This window comes from Barbus barbus (assembly GCF_936440315.1).
Source record: "Barbus barbus genome assembly, chromosome: 41".
NCBI classification, from domain to species: domain Eukaryota; kingdom Metazoa; phylum Chordata; class Actinopteri; order Cypriniformes; family Cyprinidae; genus Barbus; species Barbus barbus.
Window position 1 is genome coordinate 14251945 of NC_136719.1, and position 21024 is coordinate 14272968.

General features: G+C 37.0%; 2 protein-coding genes across 3 annotated transcripts in view; one reads left to right on the plus strand and one right to left on the minus strand.

Annotated features, from left to right (window-relative positions):
• Positions 1-8239, plus strand: part of LOC306860425 (tyrosine-protein phosphatase non-receptor type 11-like) — a 32980-nt gene extending 24741 nt beyond the window's left edge. For both annotated transcript variants that reach the window (XM_079402139.1, XM_079402140.1), the window contains exons 3-16: positions 777-971; positions 1909-2101; positions 2192-2308; positions 2974-3087; positions 3450-3546; positions 3668-3747; positions 3888-4043; positions 4420-4551; positions 4747-4901; positions 5054-5121; positions 5206-5357; positions 5854-5954; positions 6302-6416; positions 7529-8239. In XM_079402139.1, coding sequence (XP_079258265.1) covers positions 777-971; positions 1909-2101; positions 2192-2308; positions 2974-3087; positions 3450-3546; positions 3668-3747; positions 3888-4043; positions 4420-4551; positions 4747-4901; positions 5054-5121; positions 5206-5357; positions 5854-5954; positions 6302-6383 — 1642 coding nt within the window. In that variant the 3' untranslated portion in view covers positions 6384-6416; positions 7529-8239. The remainder of the gene's footprint in view (positions 1-776; positions 972-1908; positions 2102-2191; positions 2309-2973; positions 3088-3449; positions 3547-3667; positions 3748-3887; positions 4044-4419; positions 4552-4746; positions 4902-5053; positions 5122-5205; positions 5358-5853; positions 5955-6301; positions 6417-7528) is intronic.
• Positions 8240-11830: 3591 nt separating this feature from the next.
• Positions 11831-16261, minus strand: LOC306860426 (RING finger protein 223-like). Its single transcript, XM_079402141.1, has 2 exons — positions 15986-16261; positions 11831-13119 (listed from the first exon to the last, which is right to left on the minus strand). The coding sequence occupies exon 2, from the start codon at positions 13073-13075 to the stop codon at positions 12431-12433; it is 645 nt and encodes a 214-aa protein (XP_079258267.1). The 5' UTR covers positions 13076-13119; positions 15986-16261; the 3' UTR covers positions 11831-12430.
• Positions 16262-21024: the final 4763 nt, after the last annotated feature.

The window sequence follows — 21024 nt, forward strand, 5'->3', positions numbered from 1 at the left end:
TGAGGGTCATTTTCCATTAAGTGTATTGTGTTTATAATTTTGGTTGCTCCAAAACACTTTGTCCCTCACTTTTTAACTTTTTTTCCCCTCCCCAAATCTCTAAGGTTGTTTGTCTAATCAGATAAGAATGTCTTCAATCGCAGTGTCTTAGCGTTTTTCTCAAATATAAATTGAGCATTATTTTCATTTTTCTGTCTTTGCTGTCTGATTGATAAAAAAGTTCAAATCAAGTTCTGTTACTTAACTAATCTGTTTTTTGCAAAGACCCATCAACACCAAACCATAGCTGTGTTCCTGTTACTACTGTATTTTTCATTTAAAAGGAACTGAATTTGATGTTCACTGCAAAAGTATACACCACGAAAAATGCTCAAAAATCCTTTAAAATGTTTTTTAATCATTACACATTGTTTTTTAAATAATAATAAAAAAATAACAGCTGCATATTTTACAGCTAAAATGTCATTTAATGATGGCTATAAAATTCTAAAAGCTTTTTATGGTAAATTTGAATTTGTTTATAATCGTCAGCTGGTTGTAATTGATACTATTATTAATCTCTCTTGCTATTTTGATGAAACCTCTTTTGTGTCTGCTAAAACTCTACCATTGTAAGATATTTCCCTCAGCATTTACCCTGCTTTAAAGTGCAAGTTTTTAATGCCAGCCTCCTAACTGTTATCTGTCTTTTCCATCTTTTCCATCCTGTCTGTCATCCCTCATGTCTTCCCTCCCTGCATTTTCCCTGTTGTGTCCCATCTGTTTGTTCTGGGCAGGAGGAACGATGAGGTCACCCATATTAAAATCCAGAACTCGGGAGACTATTATGACCTGTACGGAGGGGAGAAGTTCGCCACGCTGGCTGAATTAGTCCAGTACTACACTGAGCAGCACGACCTCCTGTGGGAACGCAATGGAGATGTTATCGAGCTGAAATACCCCCTCAACTGCAAAGACCCCACGTCTGAGAGGTATGGCAGCTCCACCCGGAGAGCTTAGAGCTTGACAGAGGTGACAGTGTGGACAGAAGAAATCCTGCCCCCTAGTGTTCAAACCCTGCAGAGGGCTGATCATTAGAAAGGAAGAGTAGCAGACTAACACATCAGGCTGTGGTTTGTTTGTCAGAACTAGACTGTGCTTATCTTGATTTCATGACTAACAGTTTGTTTTAGCGCTGTGGAACAGGTCTTTTCTTGATTCTGTTTGTGTTTGATGTTTATGCGTTAGAGGTCCAGTCTCATTTTAGTGAACTTTGTAACTTCCTTCACCTAAACATATTTGGGTTTGGTGTTTATATGGTGTCTATATGGTGCAACATCCTCTAGGTTGTGAAATCGAAGTGAAATATTTATGTACGTAAAACATTATTGATGAAAAACATTGTATTTACATTCAAAGATTATATGTGGTTCGTTTTTGTGGTTTTTCCAGTTTATGAGCGAGTGCCTCCCACACATATCCTCATATCATGAAAGCTCACAGCTTCTTTACATTTGCAAGATCTCTACGAACACCCCTGCTCACTTTCCGACCACAAACTATAGTTTACACTATAGTTTCTATAGTGAAAGTTGGAAATGTGCATTTCAAGTAAAAATGCACGTTTTTGTGGGTGATGACAAAAAGTAGGCATCCTTGTGTGTGGGCGCAGCCACTATTAATCACTTACATTACAATAAGAAGGTTTGCATATGAAACATTGCAGGAAACATATGTGTTTAGATGCAGAGATTATGATTGCTGTGTTTTTAAATGTAGTTTTCAAAGCACATAATTTATTACAGATGGAATTTATTCATGATTTCTGAAGGATCATGGCTGCTGAGAATTCAGATTTGCCATTACAGGAAAAAATAATCTCAATATTTGTATTTCTGTGCCTCATTGTTGTGTTTTACCTGTTCTCAGGTGGTATCATGGACATCTCTCAGGAAAAGATGCTGAAAAGCTCCTTACGGAGAAGGGTAAATCCGGCAGCTTCCTGGTCAGAGAAAGCCAGAGTAAACCAGGAGACTTTGTGCTTTCTGTCCTCACTAATGAAGAAAAGCATGAAAACGTAGACCGCAAGACTAAAGTTACCCATGTCATGATCCGTTTTCAGGTAAATATGGAATAAAACTTCAGCATTTTCTCAAGAAAAGAAAGCTCAGCCTTTTTAAAGAGACATTTCTTATCTGATCTGTTTCACCAGGATGGGAAATATGATGTAGGAGGAGGGGAGAGGTTTGACACTTTGACAGATTTAGTGGAGCATTATAAGAAAAACCCCATGGTTGAGAAGAGTGGAATTGTTGTACACCTTAAACAGGTGAGTAAATCAAGCCTGAAAGGGATATATTTTTTCCACAAAAACAGTGAATTACGAATGCAAAAAAATAATACATGAAATAATACGCACTACCGTTCAAAAACTTGGGGTCAGTAAGCTTTTTTGTTTAACTTTCTATTCATCAAAAATTCCTGGAAAATTGTGTTTTACAAAAATATTAAACACAACTGTTTTTAACACTGATAAATATTTCTTGAGCAGCATATCAGCATATTAGAATGATTTCTGAAAGATCATGTGACACTGAAGACTGGTTTAATGATGCTGAAAATTCAGCTTTGCCATCACAGGAATAAAATTACATTTGAAAATATATTAAAATAGAAAACAGTTATTTTAAATTGTAATATTTCACTATATAATATCAAATAAATCCAGCCTTGGTGAGCATAAGAGAATTCTTTCAAAACATTGAAAAATATTTTTTTGAACAGTGTAAATATACATTGCATTGTTTTTGAAACCTAACAAATAACATTTCTGTATAAATATTTAGTTTTAAATGTTTAGCTTGAAGTGTGTTTGTGCTTTAATCCTTTTAATTAAACGCCAGTCTTTTATCCCTCATAATTACATAATTACAATTACAAGGTCCTTTTTTTACATTTTCTTTTTGTTTTTATCTTTCTTTCTCTATGTACAAGCCATTCAATGCCACAAGGATAAATGCAGCAAACATTGAAAACAGGGTACGAGAATTAAATAAAGTAGCTGACAACTCAGAGAAACCCAAGCAAGGCTTCTGGGAAGAATTTGAGGTATTTCTGTCCATATTCATTCTTCTACTCATATTTTCTGTTCATCATGGGATGTGATGATTCAGTCCAGGTTTTGTTTGAAAGAATAGACAGCGTACTTTCCGCTGTAGTAAACCTCAGAGGAGTGTGTGATATGAGAGTTGTTTATAAAAAAGACTCTGCTCGCTGACCTCTTAAACTGCAGTTCCTGTTGGGCGATAACTGTCCAGATAAATGGGACATTCCTGCAGGGAGTGCTGACTTAACATAACATCTCATTACACAGCAAAGTTAGAATGGATTCTTTTCCAGGGTTCATTACTTGATACATGGAACCATGTTTCATTCTTACTTACTTTATCTTGTCCCTTGTGGTTCTGTAGGTTTTACAGCAGCAAGAATGTAAACTCCTTTACCCCAGGAAAGAGGGGCAGAGACCAGAAAATAAAAACAAGAACAGATATAAGAACATTCTACCATGTGAGTAACTCTCTTTTTCAGGTTTAATAATGGACAGATAAGTTTCATAATTTAATGAGAGAGCAGCAGCTGATCTCCAGGGCTCTTGTTCCTGCTTTGATCGTCATTTTCTCTGTTGCAGTTGACACCACTCGAGTGCAGATCAAGGAGGCGGATCCTGACGTGCCAGGCTCCGATTACATCAATGCTAACTATATCCGAGTAATCCCTCTCTTCGCTCATAATACTTGCATGTCAATCTAAATGTCAAGCTTTTGCTGGTTTACTGGAACTGTGATCAAACATTCTGCACATTCTTTATAATCCTGAGTGTTGTCTTTATTGTTTTTTTTTTCATTTAGAGCATAAATGAAGAAGGTCGCCATATGGATGAAGGTAAAGTGTTCATCGCCACTCAGGGTTGCCTTCAGAACACCGTCTTAGACTTCTGGAAAATGGTGTACCAGGAAAACACTCATGTTATTGTGATGACAACCAAGGAGATGGAGAGAGGACGGGTGAGGTCCAGCCCAGGGTCAAACAATGCATTTTTGTTTTTAAATATGTAGGTTGTGAGATTAAATTCATAAGATCTCACAATTCTCTCTCTGAAATGATCAAAAACATGAAATAAAAAAAAAGGAATTTAATGTCATATGTTAATATTGTATTAGTTTATTTAACATTTTAGTTTATTTGTATTCATTATTTAAAAAATAAATAAATAAAAGCAGGTGAAAAAAATGTGATTTAAAAATTTGAAAACATTCTTAATTCTTAATTTGAGAAGTAAAATATCAATAAAAATATTTCTGTTCATAACACCACTATTTAATGTACAACACAAGATCCTTTTTTGTGGGGGGGGACTAAAAACTTAATTTTTTTCTGTAGAATAAGTGTGTGCGGTACTGGCCGGACTTAAATTCAACAAAGGAGTTTGGGAAGGTGTGTGTGAAGAACATTGAGGAACACACAGCTCAGGACTACATACGGCGAGAGCTTGAAGTCACATGTCTAGACAGGGTAAGATCACTCTCATGACATTTGAGATGACGGTACTGGAGGGCTGTCATGACCTTAGACCTTTTTGTTTACAGTAACAGCTCGGAGAGAATCTTCTACATTACTTTAGTGACATGTTACATTTTTGGACATATGCAGTGTTTTTCATTAATTTTGTTTAATAATCTGATGTGTTCTTTTTCATCTGTAAAAAAGAGAGAGCCTCCTAGGTGTATCTGGCACTATCAGTACCTGAGCTGGCCTGATCACGGTGTTCCCAATGAACCTGGAGGAGTCTTGAGTTTCCTGGAGCAAGTCAACAGAACCCAGAGCGCCATTCCAGAGAGTGGACCGATAGTGGTTCACTGCAGGTATAGCACACCTCACACAGTGTAGTTTTGAGAGTGCCATACTCATAAAGAATTGCTTAACTGAGTTGATCATATCAGATGTCAACATAGTTGTTTAAAAATATAAAATTTTCCCCCATAATCTAAAGTTCCATTTGTCATTGTCATTCTAGTGCAGGGATTGGAAGAACAGGCACAATTATTGTGATTGACATCCTTATCGACATCATAAACAGACAAGGTAACTGTTTTATACAAAATTATCTCTGTTATGAATGTTATGCCTTGATGATAAAAAATAACACAACCGAACTGACTCGCTAAGGGTTGGATTGTGACATCGACATCCCAAAGACCATCCAGAGAGTGCGGCAGCAACGATCCGGTATGGTTCAGACCGAGGCCCAGTACAAGTTCATCTACATGGCTGTTCAGCAATACATTGACACGGCTCAGAAGAGACTGGAAGAGGAGCAGGTGCTTACACACTTCATTTCACCTGATAATAATGTGACAAATTCAATGACAGAATGATATATCAAAGCTTCTTTTGGATTCTGCTCTTATTTATTTTTTAGGACTATCAAAGTTAGTTAACTAAGTTAATTATTTGAAGAGTGTGATGAAACATTAAAACTTTTTTGTGCATCTTAGATAAGTAAAGAGCAATTCTGCATAAATTTAGCTTTCTCCAGTACCGTTTGATAGATACGGTATGAATATACACAACCATTCAATATATTTTGAAATGTAATTTATTTCTGTGATGGCACAGCTGAATTTTTAGCATCATTACTCAAGTCTTCAGTGCCACATGATCCTTCAGAAGTCATTCAAATATGCTGATTTGGTGCACAACAACATTTCTTATTATTATCAAAGCTGAATTGGTTGCTGCCTAATATTTTTGTGGAAACCATTCTTTTTTTTTTAGAATTTTTAGTTTTATATTCCTTGGTTTTTTCTTTTGCAGAGGAATAAAACAAAGGAGAGAGATTACTCTAACATCAAGTACCCACAGATGTCAAATGCCAGAGCCAAGCCAAACATGAGCTCGTCTCGCTCTTCATCTGTGTAAGTGCTGATTTCCTGTGTTGCACGCAATAACACACTTTGAAAAGTGGCCCACACAGTGTTCTTACTGGAAAACATTTAATGAGTTTCTTTAGGTAAACTCTACTATCTCCTACACTTCCTCAATTCTAAAGATATTTATTGCTAAGTGAATCATTTTCCGTCAAAAGAGTTCTGACGTTGCAGTGAGTCAGTTGTTCTAGAACCATAAACAGTACATCAAGTCATAAAATATGTTCATAACAGTGTCAGTTTCGATTTTCTAGCATCCCTATATCGAATAGATTCGAATAGTATTTTCATTCCTATTTATTTTAATAACACGCTTCTATTCAACTCTTCCATAGAATGAATGATGACTCCGGTGTTTATGAGAATTTGAACATCAAAAATCCAAAGGGCTCCACCAGCAGCAATACCAGGAGATAAGCCGTGTGGGCTGCTGTCTCAGGGACTCTGGGAGTATGTTTTTCCACCCTCGCTCTCACAGTGTTACACATTGCTGCAGCCATGCTTATGTGCACACACACATACACACCTGCATCAAGGCTGTTGGAGTAGGGATACAGAAACAAAATGAGTAGGAGAGAGACAGTAAGGAACAGATGGGGGTGAGAGTTGTGTCTTTGTTGCAGCCCACCATAAGAAAAATGTATTATCTTACAGAACAGCACTGTTTGCCAAATGGCCTCGAAAATAACACCATACCTCAAAGGTACCGTTTTCTAAGGTTAGCACGCTTTCTAAATACATGCTTTATAAACAAATAAATACATAAAATACAATCTATATAATAATATAGTAAAATAATAGTAAATTATAAATAATAATAATCATTTCCTGTTTAAAAAAATTATTAAATTTCTGTTCTTTTGAAATTTCTATTCAAACAAATCCTAATAATAATAAATGTTTCTTGAGCACTAAATCCGCATATTAGAATGATTTCTGAATGATCATGTGACACTGAAAACTGGAGTAATGGCTGCTGAAAATTCAGAATTGCCAACACAGGAATATATGTAAAAATAAAAATCAGTTATTTAAAAAAAAATTTTTTGCTGTATTTTTGATCAAATAAATGCAGCCATTACTCTTTTTTTTTTTTTTATGACTGTTGGGTATTTAAATAAGTACTTATTTCATAGATTTTTACTTTGGTCTTCTAAGTCCCATAATTCATAGGATTAAGAATTATGCCTAATATTAATGTTATCTATGGCTTTGTTTACACTGACAGCAAAAATCCAAATGTAGGCATAGATTGAAATCTAGTTAGTTATTTGTAGACTGAATAGCAAAAACTTCTCGAAGTCATATCCATAGAGTATGTGGTTTGTATTTTTTTTTTTCTCCTCTTTCCATCTTGACAGCTTGGCATTCAGCCTTTATAAAAGAAAGTCATTTGGCATCTTGCTGACGCCTGCATCATTACTATAGCAACCAGTGTACAGTAGATCCACCAGATAACGACTCCAATGCCTGAACTAATGCATCAGATTTGACCATTTGCAAAAGAACCAAGACATATGAAAGTGGCACACCTCTAAATGTTCTCGTCCTTTCCTTTGCAGTTCCAGCAGAGGTGCTCTGTGTTGAAGCACCTGATCATGGAGCGACACTGTATTACAGCACTGGGGGGTGGGGGCACCAGCAGTGCCTATGCTGAGGCGAAGCCGCCCAGTCGCTCGGCTAGAGATTCCACCGAAATCTCCAACAGCTCCTCTCTTCATTTCCTGACTGACTACGTCTGAGAAACTCACACTCCAAAACCAAGTGCCTCATCAGCAGCCGAAATTATTCCCACAAAGGACGCGTGATTTGGTGCTTTCTCTCCCCACTTCTTGTCTAACAAGCCTACACTGCACTTAGCTACATGATGGTTTGTACATGTGTGAAATATATATGAAATATGAATATTTACACTCAGTGACGTAACTTTGGATGAAGCTACTCTCTTTCCATGCTGTCTACGGCTGTTTCCAGACCTTGCTTTGTCTACTTGATGTCATCTACTGTAACCAAAGACCTTTGATATGTATCTCACAAGCAGTGGTTATTTGCGCTCTGCTGAGTGATGCTCGTGGCACGGTGATATAAGAAGAAGAAAAGTACACCATCCTGCCTCAAGGAGCCAACCCTTTTTTTTTCAGAGCACATGGGAGGTGATTGGTCAAAGGTCGACCAATGATTTGGATACCTTATGTAAGTAGGTGTTTTAAATGGGCTGATTTGGTACAGTGTGGCAGAATCTATACAGTATGTGCCAATTAGCAGCCTGTACATCATATTCATAAAAGCTTCTGCTTTGATGCTTTTTTTATCGAGCATTACCTCCAGGAAAATGAACTGTTGGAGGACGTCAAGTGCTACTGTCAATCATAGGCTTATCAACCAATCAGGCTGCCTCTTCATCAGCGGACTCCTCCTTCTATGCGTAGGCTTTATTGTTCTGAAAACATCAGGTGAGCCTTTATTAGGTAGGGTTTTGTTTTTTGTTACTAGTCGTTTTGTTTGCAACTATGATTCCTTTAGAGCAATTTTATCTTGTGATATTTGTGAATGTGATTATGAAATCTAGGCCTGGCATTTTTTTTATATAATTCATTTTTGACTATATTATTCCACATTTTCCTCCTAAGAGACACATTAAGCTCTTTTATCACATATAAACAGGGTATGTGTGTATTGCAGTGTTATAAATAGCCCTATAAAGCTCTTTACGTCAATAGCGGGTTGTGATTGCACTGCGGAGGCCAAACGTAAATTGAAAAGCGTGGTGTTACTAAACATCTTCAATGGAGGGGGTGCGTCAGGATGTCGAGCGAGCTGTTGACGTGAATGACATTTCGGAGGAGACTTTTGCTAAAAAGGAGGCAGGCCAGATGGCCCACAGCTAAGATTAAAGAAATAGATTTGTGTAGGGCGAAAAAAGTAATTTAAAACATGGCAGTAATCCACACGTAGCTATTATTAGGTGAGGTCAGCAGTGATGTCATAAGATGTTATATATACAATACCAGGTCAGTAAGGGTTTGGGTTCAGTAAGATTTTTTTTTTTGGTTTGTTCAAGAAATGAATACTTTTATTCAGCAGGGTTGCATAAATTTATCAAAAGCGACAATAAAGACATTTATTTTAAACGTTTTCAATTTTAAATGCTGTTATGCTGAAAAAAATGTATCAGGTTTTCCAAAAAGAATTAAGCAGCACAAACTTTTTTAACATTAGATGATGATTAAAAAATATCTTGAGCAGCTTGGAATGATTTCTGAAGGGTCAAGTGATGCTGAAGACTGAAGTAATGGCTGCTTTGCCATCAAATATATATATATATTTTTTTAAATTGCAGTATTTTCGGTTTTCTTTTGTTTTGGCTGTATTTTTGGAGGTCATACATATATGTAGCCTTTATTTGGTCATACATTCAGCTTTGGTAAAAAAGCGTAAAAAAATCTTACCGACCAAAAACTTAAAAGTAGTGTACGTCTTGGCATAGATAAAGCAGGGCATAAGATAATGTATGTGATTAATCAGCGTGAATGTGAATGTGGTGTTAGTTTTGGCTACATGAGGGGATCTGCTGTCACGATCTGAAGGGCTACTGTACGTGTTCAGAGGGAGGCCTGGGTCTGCTTTTTTTGCACTTGAATGGATGAAATGTTTGGGTTTTATTAGAGATGCACCGATTGCAATTTTGTTGGCCGATTCCGATTTCCGATTTTTTTTTGTTATTATGACCTACCGATACAGATTTTTGCCGATTCCGATTTTCTTTCTAAAAACTATAACTGACAACATATACAAACAAAAATCTATCATTTTTTTTAATTACATCATAAAAAATTATTAAACATTACAATTGCCCCAATCTGGACAACGTTACAGATGTTCTCTCACTTAAACAACTCTCAAAATAAAGTGCTCTTTGACTAGAAAAGAGGTAGAAATAACAATTAACTGAAAAGGAGTTGCTGTATACAACAATACAGATGTCATTTCCCACTATGTTTCTTAAATTGTCATTTTTTCACTAACCTTAATAAATGTGTCATCTTTCACAACAAATTCTTACATTGTTTTTAATTAATTCAGTTAGAATAATAAGAAACTGTAGGGCTGTAACCATTCAAATGAAATCAGTATCAACAAAACAAGAAGCTGCATCTGAAGTGGCATTAGATGTATTTTCACAGACTGTTTGTTGAAGCTGAGGTGCCATAAATGCATTTATACTTAAAAATTTCGAATGCCTAAAGACTTTTATAAGATTAATGTTTTAAATATTTTTTAAACATACAAATAAAAATAAAAAAATGTTGGGAAAACTGCAATGATAGTTTTAAATATGAAACCAAACCAGTAGGTGGCGTCAAATTCAATTACAACAAATACAAAAGAATTTAAAATGCTAGGGGGAGATTTGTCATTACACATTAATCACCGCTGTGCGTGGTTGGTTAGGGGTGGAGATGGGGTGGGTTTAGGGATCAGGGCGAGGAGATGGGCAGGTTTAGGTATATGTAAGGTGGGAGGAGTTGGATCTGGATCCAACCACGCCCCCTGGATCTTGTGGGCTGCAGCGAGACGCTCGGTCCGGGACGGTCATGCGGAAAACCGGCTAATTCGATCGGTGCATCTCTAGGTTTTATACTAGAGAACCAGTTTGTCAGACCGTCCAGGAAGTAAAAGCAATGGCACTGCATATGATAATCATTGTCCTTGGAATGACTGACTGACTGACAGATTGAATGAAGTAGTGATTTATGTACCTGATCATGTGACAGCATTGTACTACTGGCATCTGAAAGCTGTTTGTCTGCTGTTTAAATTTGTTTTATTTTTACCTCTGTGAAAATGGGTCAAAAAATGTAATGGCATATTAAGACTTGAAATTCAATTTGAACTGCTGCGAGGTATAGTGTCAATGGCTGTCAGAATGTCCTTTTGTTTGGAGGTATAGGTATATCATGGATATTTGTTGTTGATTTGCCATCAGTGTGGTGCTTTGCGTTATAGATCAGTCATTTATTTTTGTTTTATTGGGTCAGTTATTGCTTTGTTGTAAATTGTACATTTCATTTGTTTGTTAATACAGTGATGGAAATATTCACAGCCGTTTAGCATATTATTTTTGGACGATGTTAACATTTAATATTATTATTACTTCTACTATTACACAAAACATCAACAGTTCTGAAGCCATCTGCTTGAAGTATCACAATTTTGAAGTCTTCTTTTTAATTTTACTTGAATCTCAGTTGGTGATCAGTAGGTTTGATCTGAATTGTGTTGTGCTGATTGTCCTTGTGTGATAAAGACTGTGTTCCCTCTTGCACTGGTTCAGCCTAAAATGCCTTTTGCCCTGAAAGATACAGCTGATGTAAAGACTTGCATCTCAAATAACAATACAAGACTAGTTATTGTATAATAAAGCATACACTGGGAACTTTCAACTAATTGTCTTTGACTCATTTCACCTTGCTCCAGACAAACAGTTGCTGACCCATATTTTATTTCCTTCCCTCTCTATAATTTCTTTCTCTCTTTAGGGATTAATAACATTTGTTTTGTTTTTTTAATATAAAAACACCTGGAAGTAGGAAACTGATAATTCATCCCTACGAAGCACACACAGTGGAATAGTTTACGTTGGTGTGAGTGTGTTCAGAGCGCCCGTCGCCGCAGGGCTTAGGTTTCAGACGGTTATTCTTTGAGGCGTGTTTGTTTTAACCGTTCCAGAGCAGGAAGTGAGAAATTAGAGCCATGTGAACCTGTTTGCTTTTCCTTTCTTTTGTGCGTCGACCTGAGTTATCAGTCATATCATGAATATTGCACCTATTAAAACTGAAAAACATTTCATGACACCATTCCTTGAACTTCCTTGTGCGGTTTACAGCAACAATTATTTTATTTTTTGTAAACAAAATACTCTTCATGGAATGTAATACTATCAAAAAAAATATATACATAAATGTACAAGTAAAAAACATTGTTTTCTTTGGATTGAGTTGAGGCCACATTTACTGTTTCTCATGGGCGAAGTCCAGTCATTTCAATAGGAATATGTGCGATCTTTGTGAGTTTCTCACAAGAGTGAAAAAGTCCTCAAAACAGATTTCTCTCGTGATGTTGCTAATGCGAATTCGCAAATTGCTTTGTTTGCAAGTTTCTTTTAATCACATCATTACACTACTGACTGGACCTTTTTTGCTCGCAAATTTGCACCAAAACTTCACTAATGTGACCGTAATTTGTATCGTTTTTGCTTTTGTTTTGTAAAAATGTTGTTTTGATCAATGTTGATCCTCAATCAGTTTTGTCACGCTCTTTCACATGATCCCGATACAGTTCTTCAGGCTTTACCGCAGTCCAGCTGCTTGCCTTTAGTCCTTTAGCACCCAGCAGGCTTTGCAACTAACACCGGTCATCCTGATTTACCAAGTCCAATATCCATCTAGACGTGTCTGTCTCACTTATACATTGACTGTAGTAGTAGAAGGTGTGGTAGGAGATATCTGCATGTTCTGGGGCACACAACGCATGGAGCCGGTCGTGACGATGCACTGCAGGGGCCACAGAATGACCCCCAGCAGCAGCATCATGAGGAATATAAAGAGCAGCAAACTCTTCCAATCCATCAGTCGTTCCAGAAGCCCAAGTCGCGGTCGAGTTTGGGAAGAAGACACTGAGCTTTGTCCACTGGCCCCAATATCGACACAGATGCAGAATGCTGGCACGCCTGGAATATCTATTGGCCGTTGGTAGCACAGCCTCTCCCCGTCCATCCACACGTGCTCCTCTTGCTGCTGGTGGACGGGGAGGCGACACAGCACCTCCTGGCTGGTGGTCAATGCCGGAGGCCCATTTTTTGGGATGGTAGTGGGCTGGCGGCAGAAGGGGCAGGATATTTTAGAGTTTTGAGGGTCCATGGAGGTGGTCATAATGCGGGAGAGGCACTCGAGGCAGAAGGTGTGTGCGCAGTCCAACTGTTTTGGCGTTTTGAAGATGTTGTCGTAGGTGTTGAAGCAGATGGAGCACTCGGGATGAGAGCTCACCCTCTCCAGGTCTGTTTCTAGCGGGACCACCTGGGTGTGCCACACCACAGGACTTGGCTCCATTTCCCAGGAATTTGGTCTTCCACTCTCTTCCTCGTGTGGATTCACTGGAACAAGCAAGACAAACATCTCAAAATGAATCTAGGTTCATTCCGTAGGCTCTAAAGCAAAACTAGGGCACAGCTTATGAAGTAAACATTTACCGCCAGGTGATTTATGATTGTTTGCATGTGGACAGCACTGAGAATACACATTTGTATGTACAATGCAAATGTCTGGGGATCAAGCCCAAGCAAGAAGATGGATTCATCATCATGCCTTTGTATGATACCCTTTAAAAAAAAAATAACTGTGACTTTGAGTTGGTCATCGGTTCTACAAAAAACTTGTAACTGTGCATTCACTGTTACAAATTGTATTGCGTTGTTTTGTTTCACAACATTTGCCCTCCTGCATTTCCTTTCTTTAGACCGTTCACTCTTAAATATAAAGGTTCTTCAATGGTTCTTTGTAACCTTTTAATCGTTTTTTTTTATTATTATTATTGCCATTCAATTCTTTGGAGTTTAGTTCCTAATAGTTTTTCAGATCAATATATTGGTTTCTGGGTTGATGCACCAGTACATGGTGTTTTCAAAAGATGTATAAAATGAAAAAGATTCTTCACTGGTTCTTTGCAAACCTTTAGGTTCAGCAAAGAACCATTTTCACTGTATACACTGTGGAGTTTTTTTTAGGTTATTAAAATGTTCTTCACACAAGAAAAAATGGTTAATTTAAGAACTGGAAGGTTCTTTGAGGAATCCAAATGGTTCTTCTGTGCCATCACTGAAACCTTGGAACCTTTTTTTCAAGAGTGTATAGGGTTCTTGATTTGATATATAGTTCTTTAGAGATCAAGAGTGTTTTTTAATGTAGCATTATTGGTTCCTCAGTTCTTCATTGATTGTTTTAGTTTTTTAAAACAGCAGTACATAGATATTTTTCTGAAGAACTAAATAATAAAAAAGTTAATAAACTGTTCTTAAATAGTTCTTTGTAGCCCTTTCGGTTCAGCAAAGACTTGTCTTATCAATAGCAATTTTTTCGTTCATTTTTAGCGTCCAAATGTTCTTGTTTTTCGGAATTGATTAAATGTTTGTAAGGTTCTGTGGTGTTAAGCTGTAAAAACGTTTTGGTTCTAATTATATAATCTATTTTTAAGTAAGCACAAAAGTTTAGTAAAGGTCAAACACACATGCTTACAATGTTAGTAAGACACAGACTGCTTTGTTGTCCTTGTTCTGCCAACGTCAGCACCACTGTCCTTCAGAAACCCTTTCAGCACGCTAAGGCTCTCTAAAAGTCATCGCTCCAATAGTCCTGGCATTTGGAGCCGAGAAGAATTTTATCAACAAGGTGACTCTACAGCTCACTACATTGTATAATACAGTGAAATATTTCTCACAGCCCATCCTGAGCTAAATAATATGTGCTTCCAATCCAGCCTCTCTTTTAAGTGGTTTTGTGCCTGCACAGGTTCAGGTGGGGGTTTGGTTGATAGCAGATGGCCTGTTCACAAGCCCTGCAGGGCAGACCTATGTGTGTGTGTGTGTGTGTGTGTGTGTGTGTATGTGTGTGTTTCTTTCTCCATCCCTGCACTGCACAATGCTCCTGTTTGTTCTCCATTATATTGGTCTAGCTTTGGCATTCCTGGAGAACAGGCCGGTGCCCAGGCAGCCAGTCTCTCAGCACTGTGTAAAGCCCCCAGACTCAGAGCCATGGCCTTAAGAACACCTGCGGCCCGAGTCTATCCATCTATCTCCTTTCATGATCTACACTTCAACGCAAAACTGTTTGACCACCATTAGTGCACGAGTTCATTGTTATTCATTAACTCAACCGCCTCCGTTGATCCCCAGGCAAAACAAACTAAGCGTTGACAATGTTCTTGACCTGATTCTCCTTCCCCGTGTGCAGCAGGCCCTGATGCTTGAACTTTCACATGACGCTCTCAAATCTACAGACCCTCTGTTTGATAACAAGAGCCATTATAGGGAAGATAGGAAGGGGTTTGAAAGTAGCTCCACTAATTTGATTTAATGTCTAGGTTGAAGCCCAAGGACAAAACTGCAGTTAGCAAGCTAATGTGCAGCCTATGTGCTCTTATCTGGGAAAGGTCATAAACGGTTTAAGTGAAGCCCTGTTGACGCCTAGGTTTTGGTCTCTCTAATTTTATTTGCATATAAATGGCTTCAGCAGCATTCTGTCAGTATATTTAGTCTGGATGTCTTGTGTGCATGTCTGTTTTGACATCATTACGCAAAATAACCCTGAATTTTAAATGTATTTTTAATCTGTTGTTGTGTATTGTACTTTAACCTTTAAGTGTGCACAATATATTACTACCATATTATTTTATTTATTTATTTAAATTGATCGTTATTAGTCTACATTGAATATGCAATTGCTTGTGCACTTTAAAAACGCTAATAATTTAATGCTAAAAATAGCACTGGTTGTTTTTACCAAAAACCTAAATGAATATCTATTTTCTGTAATGTGCATTATAATGTTGAGATGCCTGAATTCACTTGTAGTATTTAAAGCAATTCGATTTTTTTACATTTGATTTATTTTTCATTTCAAATCTTAACCTTTTTTTTAGTTTATGATCACATTTTTATTGTATTGTTATGCATGTTATGCATTATACACTCTACCAGACCTCTGAGAACACTTTGTGTGCTCCAATTTGACTTGCAGTAACTTCACTTCCCTCTCCAATATTGTAAATCTTCCTCTATATTATTCTCCAGTCTTCTCAAACAAGATTAGAATCACACAATAGGCAGTTAAAGTTAACATCCCTTTGGGCATTGAGTAACCCATCCAGTTTTTCTTCAATTCAGTTCTATTTCCAAACGGCTGCCCTTCCATATATCAGCCGAAGAACCGCCACATGTGGCCGACAAGTATTGCACATGTTCTTACCTGTTCTGATAACTTGAACTCTAGTGTTATCCCTGTTCCAATGATTCCTCTTTTATGTTCTCATCACTTCGCCTCCCTAAGGACACAAATGCATTATCAGCTCTGGAGCTGTCAGCAATCCTCTTGATAATGTAATGTCCTCCTCTTAGGAGTCTGGTAAAAGTGGAGCTGAACGCAGGTGGGCTGCTGGTGCCTGCCGCGCTCCTTCTCAGTGTCTCGTGTCCACTCTCACCTGCCTCAATTTATCCACTCTCTTTCAGCACTCACCGTGGAAATGACACTGATAGGCAGGAACAATAACACAGCCTTGAGGGAGTGCCAGAGACGGGGGAGGCGGAGGATTGGGATGAAGGAAAGAATATTCATAGTATAACATTTCCATTATCTGCCCGTCCTCTTTTTTCTCTCTCTCTCTCTGTTTAGTCTTCTCCAATAATTTCCCAGCATGCTACATACTTTTATATAATCTGATTGGTTTGTATCATCATTACTTCCTGGAATTTCAGAAATACCAAAACTTAGTTACACTTGAGCACTTTACTCATTTAACATTTTAAATTAGCATTTTATCTACCATAGTCAACCCTTCATGTCAATAACTTGGGATGCTCAGTAAAATATATGAAACTACACTCTTAAAATAAGGGTTCTTTATTGGCATCAATGGTTCCACAAAGAATTATTAAAAAGTTCTTTACACTAAGAAAAAATGGTTCTTTTAAGAGCTGTTCACGGAAAGGCATCGCTGTGAAAACCACCTTTTGGAACCTTTATTTTTAAGTGTGTAGTTAGTCGGTAAGTATATTTTTAGATGTCAGTGTAGTCAGAGAAAGCTACAATAGCAGCAAATGAAACATTGTAGCCTTAGCGAAGGTTAACACATGAATGGTTATATCCTAACATTGTCTCAGATTTGTATGTGGGTTATTGTCATCATTATTACATGAACTCATCTGTAAGATATTATATTCATGAACTGAGCTTCTTAGTTTGAGTCTTTTAAGATTTTTTTTACTGGTTAGCATTAGATAAACAAACAATGCCAACAAGAAAATCACAAGGTATAATTTAGTTTTACTGTGATTTGCCACTCTGTTATAAGGAAGAGATGGAAAAATGGATAAATCATCGTTAAACTGAGCTGTTTGATTACATCTGGTTTTATGACTTTTATGAGATGGGAATTGTTAGGAATACCTGCGACTGCTGACTCTCTTGTACTGTTATTGAGCAGCTAAGCACAATATCTGTTTATGGCAAAAAGACCTGGTTAAGTTCATGTTTAGTCAGGCATGCCACACAATAAACCATTTAGTTTACATCAGCTGTCAATAACAAAACTGAAATGACAATAATAAAAACCAATCACATAGAGAGCAAAAAAGAATAATCAATACATGAACTATCTGTTACTATAATGTGAGTCGACCTGCAGGAAGTAAACAGACAATGACAACAAAGTACTTTGAGTGAGCCAAACTGATGGTAATCTGTTCATCTAATATAACCTAATCCCCAATAGTCAATATCAAGTCCTCCACTTTCAGACTCTTGTCATTCCTCTGCATCTCATTCCGCAGGAATGTGGAGAATGCATGACCGATACTTCTCTGATGGTCACACATGATCACACAGCAATGCTTGCCCAATTACCTGTGAAACACTGATGGAGCTAAATAAAGGCTCTGTAGCTGACTTCAAATCAGTCATGAGCAACATCAACACCTTAAAATGCAAGAAAATCATTTTATTTCTCAGAAATGTTTTCAGTAACATGTTGTTGTTTAAATCTTCAGTCATCCGAAACCACCTCTCTAAACGTGTTTCGAATTCAGTTTGTGGATTCTGTGTTAAATCATCTCTTTCTTAAAAAAATATTTTTGACTGTATTAGCCCCCAAATTTAATATCACGATAGTAATGATGAGATAAGATGCAGTTACCTGGAATTGAATCTAAAAATAGTCTCAAAATAGCGATCAGCTGCACTTTATGAGAAGAAAAACTGTTTGGGAAAAGCCCTTCTCACTCTGAGGATAAATGATCCTTTCCTCGTAGTCATTCATTTCACAATTAATTACCAAAATGAATTGCACTTGTTAAATATTTCCCCTGGGGTCCAAAGTTAAGAGCTCTGTTCTCCAAATGTGTTTCAGTGCGTGAGAGGTGCATGTTCGGCATGGCTTGTGATCCACTGATCCATATTATAATATAGGCCAATCTTATGATGGAGAAAATGTTATATGTGTGTGTGTGTGTGTGTGTTTGCATGATGTTTACTGAAACAGATTCTAGCCTGAGTCTTTACTGGAACAATAAAACTAACGGCTGTCACCCTGCCCCACACTACGGAAACTCTACATAATTATGGACGCCATTAAGATTTCCGTTGAGATGCCCTTGATATCCTGACAGCAGAGGACAGGTATAACCAGCACAGTGCCTCACTGGGATATCTACTGACTAGAGATGTGTGAGGACAAGGACAGCTATGAATTGCACATAGGTTTAATTGGATGTTATCAAAACACTTTCATAAAAAATAGATCAGGGTCAAAGGTTTTTTTTTTTTATAACATGCTAGCTGGAAATCATCACGTTTTGTCATATGCACTTTGACCTATATGTCTAGTATATCTCATGGACAATTAAGCCATAAATGTCTATTTACTTGTATTCTGTAAATTGTTCATTAATTAATTCATGTAATTTTTTATTTAAAATTAAACGATTTTTTGGTCCACAAAGGTCAAAGTGTTTGTATAGACTGGTCAGAATCTGATTAATTCTGAATAATTAATAAGATTAAATCTCCACTGGTTCCTTCAAGATTTAGATTTTTTGTAAACTGCACACACACCCAGTTTAATTTGTGTGAATTTTGAAGCAGTTATGTTTATTTTTTTAAATGTATGTTTGTAGCTGACAGTTTTGGGTGTGAGTGTGTGCAGTTCATGTTGTGGAACAAAATGTCAATGCACCATCAAGTTGTGTTTACCACAGACATGATTTTACTCCTAAATTGAAAACCCCTATTATAAAACCCCATAGGAAAATCTCAAAGGAACCAGCGGTGAAGTAGTCTTCTGGGTTCTTAGGTCATACCTGCACCACTCTGTTATGACTCTCCATATCCACATGTGCACCCGGAGCATTGTCAGCATTAACCAGCTTTACACCCAAAGCTCATTAACATAACTCAAACCATACTGGTCTGAGGTAAAAGGCCAAATCCAAGCAACACCCTGCTACCAAGATGTTGCTTTCAACAGAAGGAGCAGTAGATGGTATCCATTTCTGGCACAGATCTAAGACAACAAAGAGTATTCATTATTGATAAATATTAAAACCTAGAAAAAATATTTATTAACTGTTACAATCTTTTTACCTTTTTTTTATTATTGGTGAAGTAATTTTTACCTGACTTTGGTCTTTCACAAAGACTGCACAGTTACAATTACAGTATTTAAACAAACTAACTATATAAACAAAAATGGTCATGTATGCATTTCCAGTTCACTATTGCCATGGCTCATGATGTTCAAAACTGTAGCAGACTTGAAATGGTTAAGTATGTGTGAAATCGTTTTTGCAAGTTCAGTTGCACGAGTTCCAGCCAGTAGCGTAGCCAGAAACGGGACTCTGAGTGTGCATCAGAAAAACTGGGTGTGCCACATTTATTGTCAGATTAATGTGCAAAAAAATCAGATTGCGTAACATTACATATATAACTCACGCTCGCTACGTCCCCCTCCAGATTCTTCTTGTGCTCCTCGATCATCCACAGGACAGTATACTTTTATTTTTTGTGATTGCACACACTCTCAAAAAAAAATCGAAACATTAAATTACTTTCATATTACAATGACCAGAGACAGTTCTGGTTGTATTTTTCTTGCACGCCCCTACAACTCCGCTCTCACTTTTTCATGTGAAATGTTCTCGCCATATTACCGTCATTTTAGATTCCGACTTGTAAAAGCATTCACGTCCTCGTCCTTTTTATGAGAATCTTTCTCGCTCCTCAAGACAGCCACCGACAATCTTTAACTGCGCTATAGTTTCTAGTCAAACGCGCTCAAACCACTAGCCTAATCATTAACTACTAGCTACACACACATCCTAAATTACTTTTAGTCAAGTACCATTTATATTACAATATATTTTAATAAGACTGAATTTGTATTTAACATGATGATCACAGGTTTAATAAAAAAAAAGACATTTTAAATTTCTAATTATAACACGGCCAAGGTTATTCAAACAACGAACAAATTATACAGCAAGCAAAAAGAGAACATTTACATTATCAAATAATAATCACTGAGTCTAGCGCACTTTATAAAAGCTCCAGTTATAATCAGTGATGCTGAATACAATGTAAAAAACACTTTCTTGTTTTTGAATTCGCCAGAATTCAGTCAGTGAGCGCGCGCTATGACCAACACTCCAGCATTCCAGCGACAGATAACTCTTCTGAACGCCTCTGACGTGCCAACATCAACAGAATCATGTGATTGGTTATAATGCGAAACACTGTAAAAACTCTTGAAAGGAAATGCACCATGCACAGATCTAAATTTAATGCTACAACAGACTTTTCACTTAATTTTTCACTTTATTCGTGACACAGGCTCCGCAGATTTCTAAGTCATAAGTTTACATTCAACTTGCAGAATCTGCAAGATACTAATAATAAAATATATTTTAAATTGCATGTTGCATTTAGTAGGCCTACTGGGCAGAATAAGCTTTGCAGTTTAAAAGTTTACATAGCTAAGCTTGTTGTTTAAACGGTCAAATATTTTGTATTAAGAACTGTGTTTAACGAAAATAAAAGCAATTATCCTGTAAACATGTAGTCTATTGTAATATACGTTTTGAGGATTTATTAGCCTATCTGTAAGTGCTTGTTCATGTATACAAAGTAAAAACAAAGCTAGTATTTTTGTAAACAATCAAACAAGAAAGAAAGAAAGAAAAAGAAAAAAACAAAGAGAGAGAATTTGTCATTGTTCCACACTGCTGCTGTTTCAGGCA

Bases quoted from the DNA above. Each gene is read 5' to 3' on its own strand.
- LOC306860426 (XM_079402141.1), bottom strand. From the start codon at position 13,075: ATGGAGCCAAGTCCTGTGGTGTGGCACACCCAGGTGGTCCCGCTAGAA.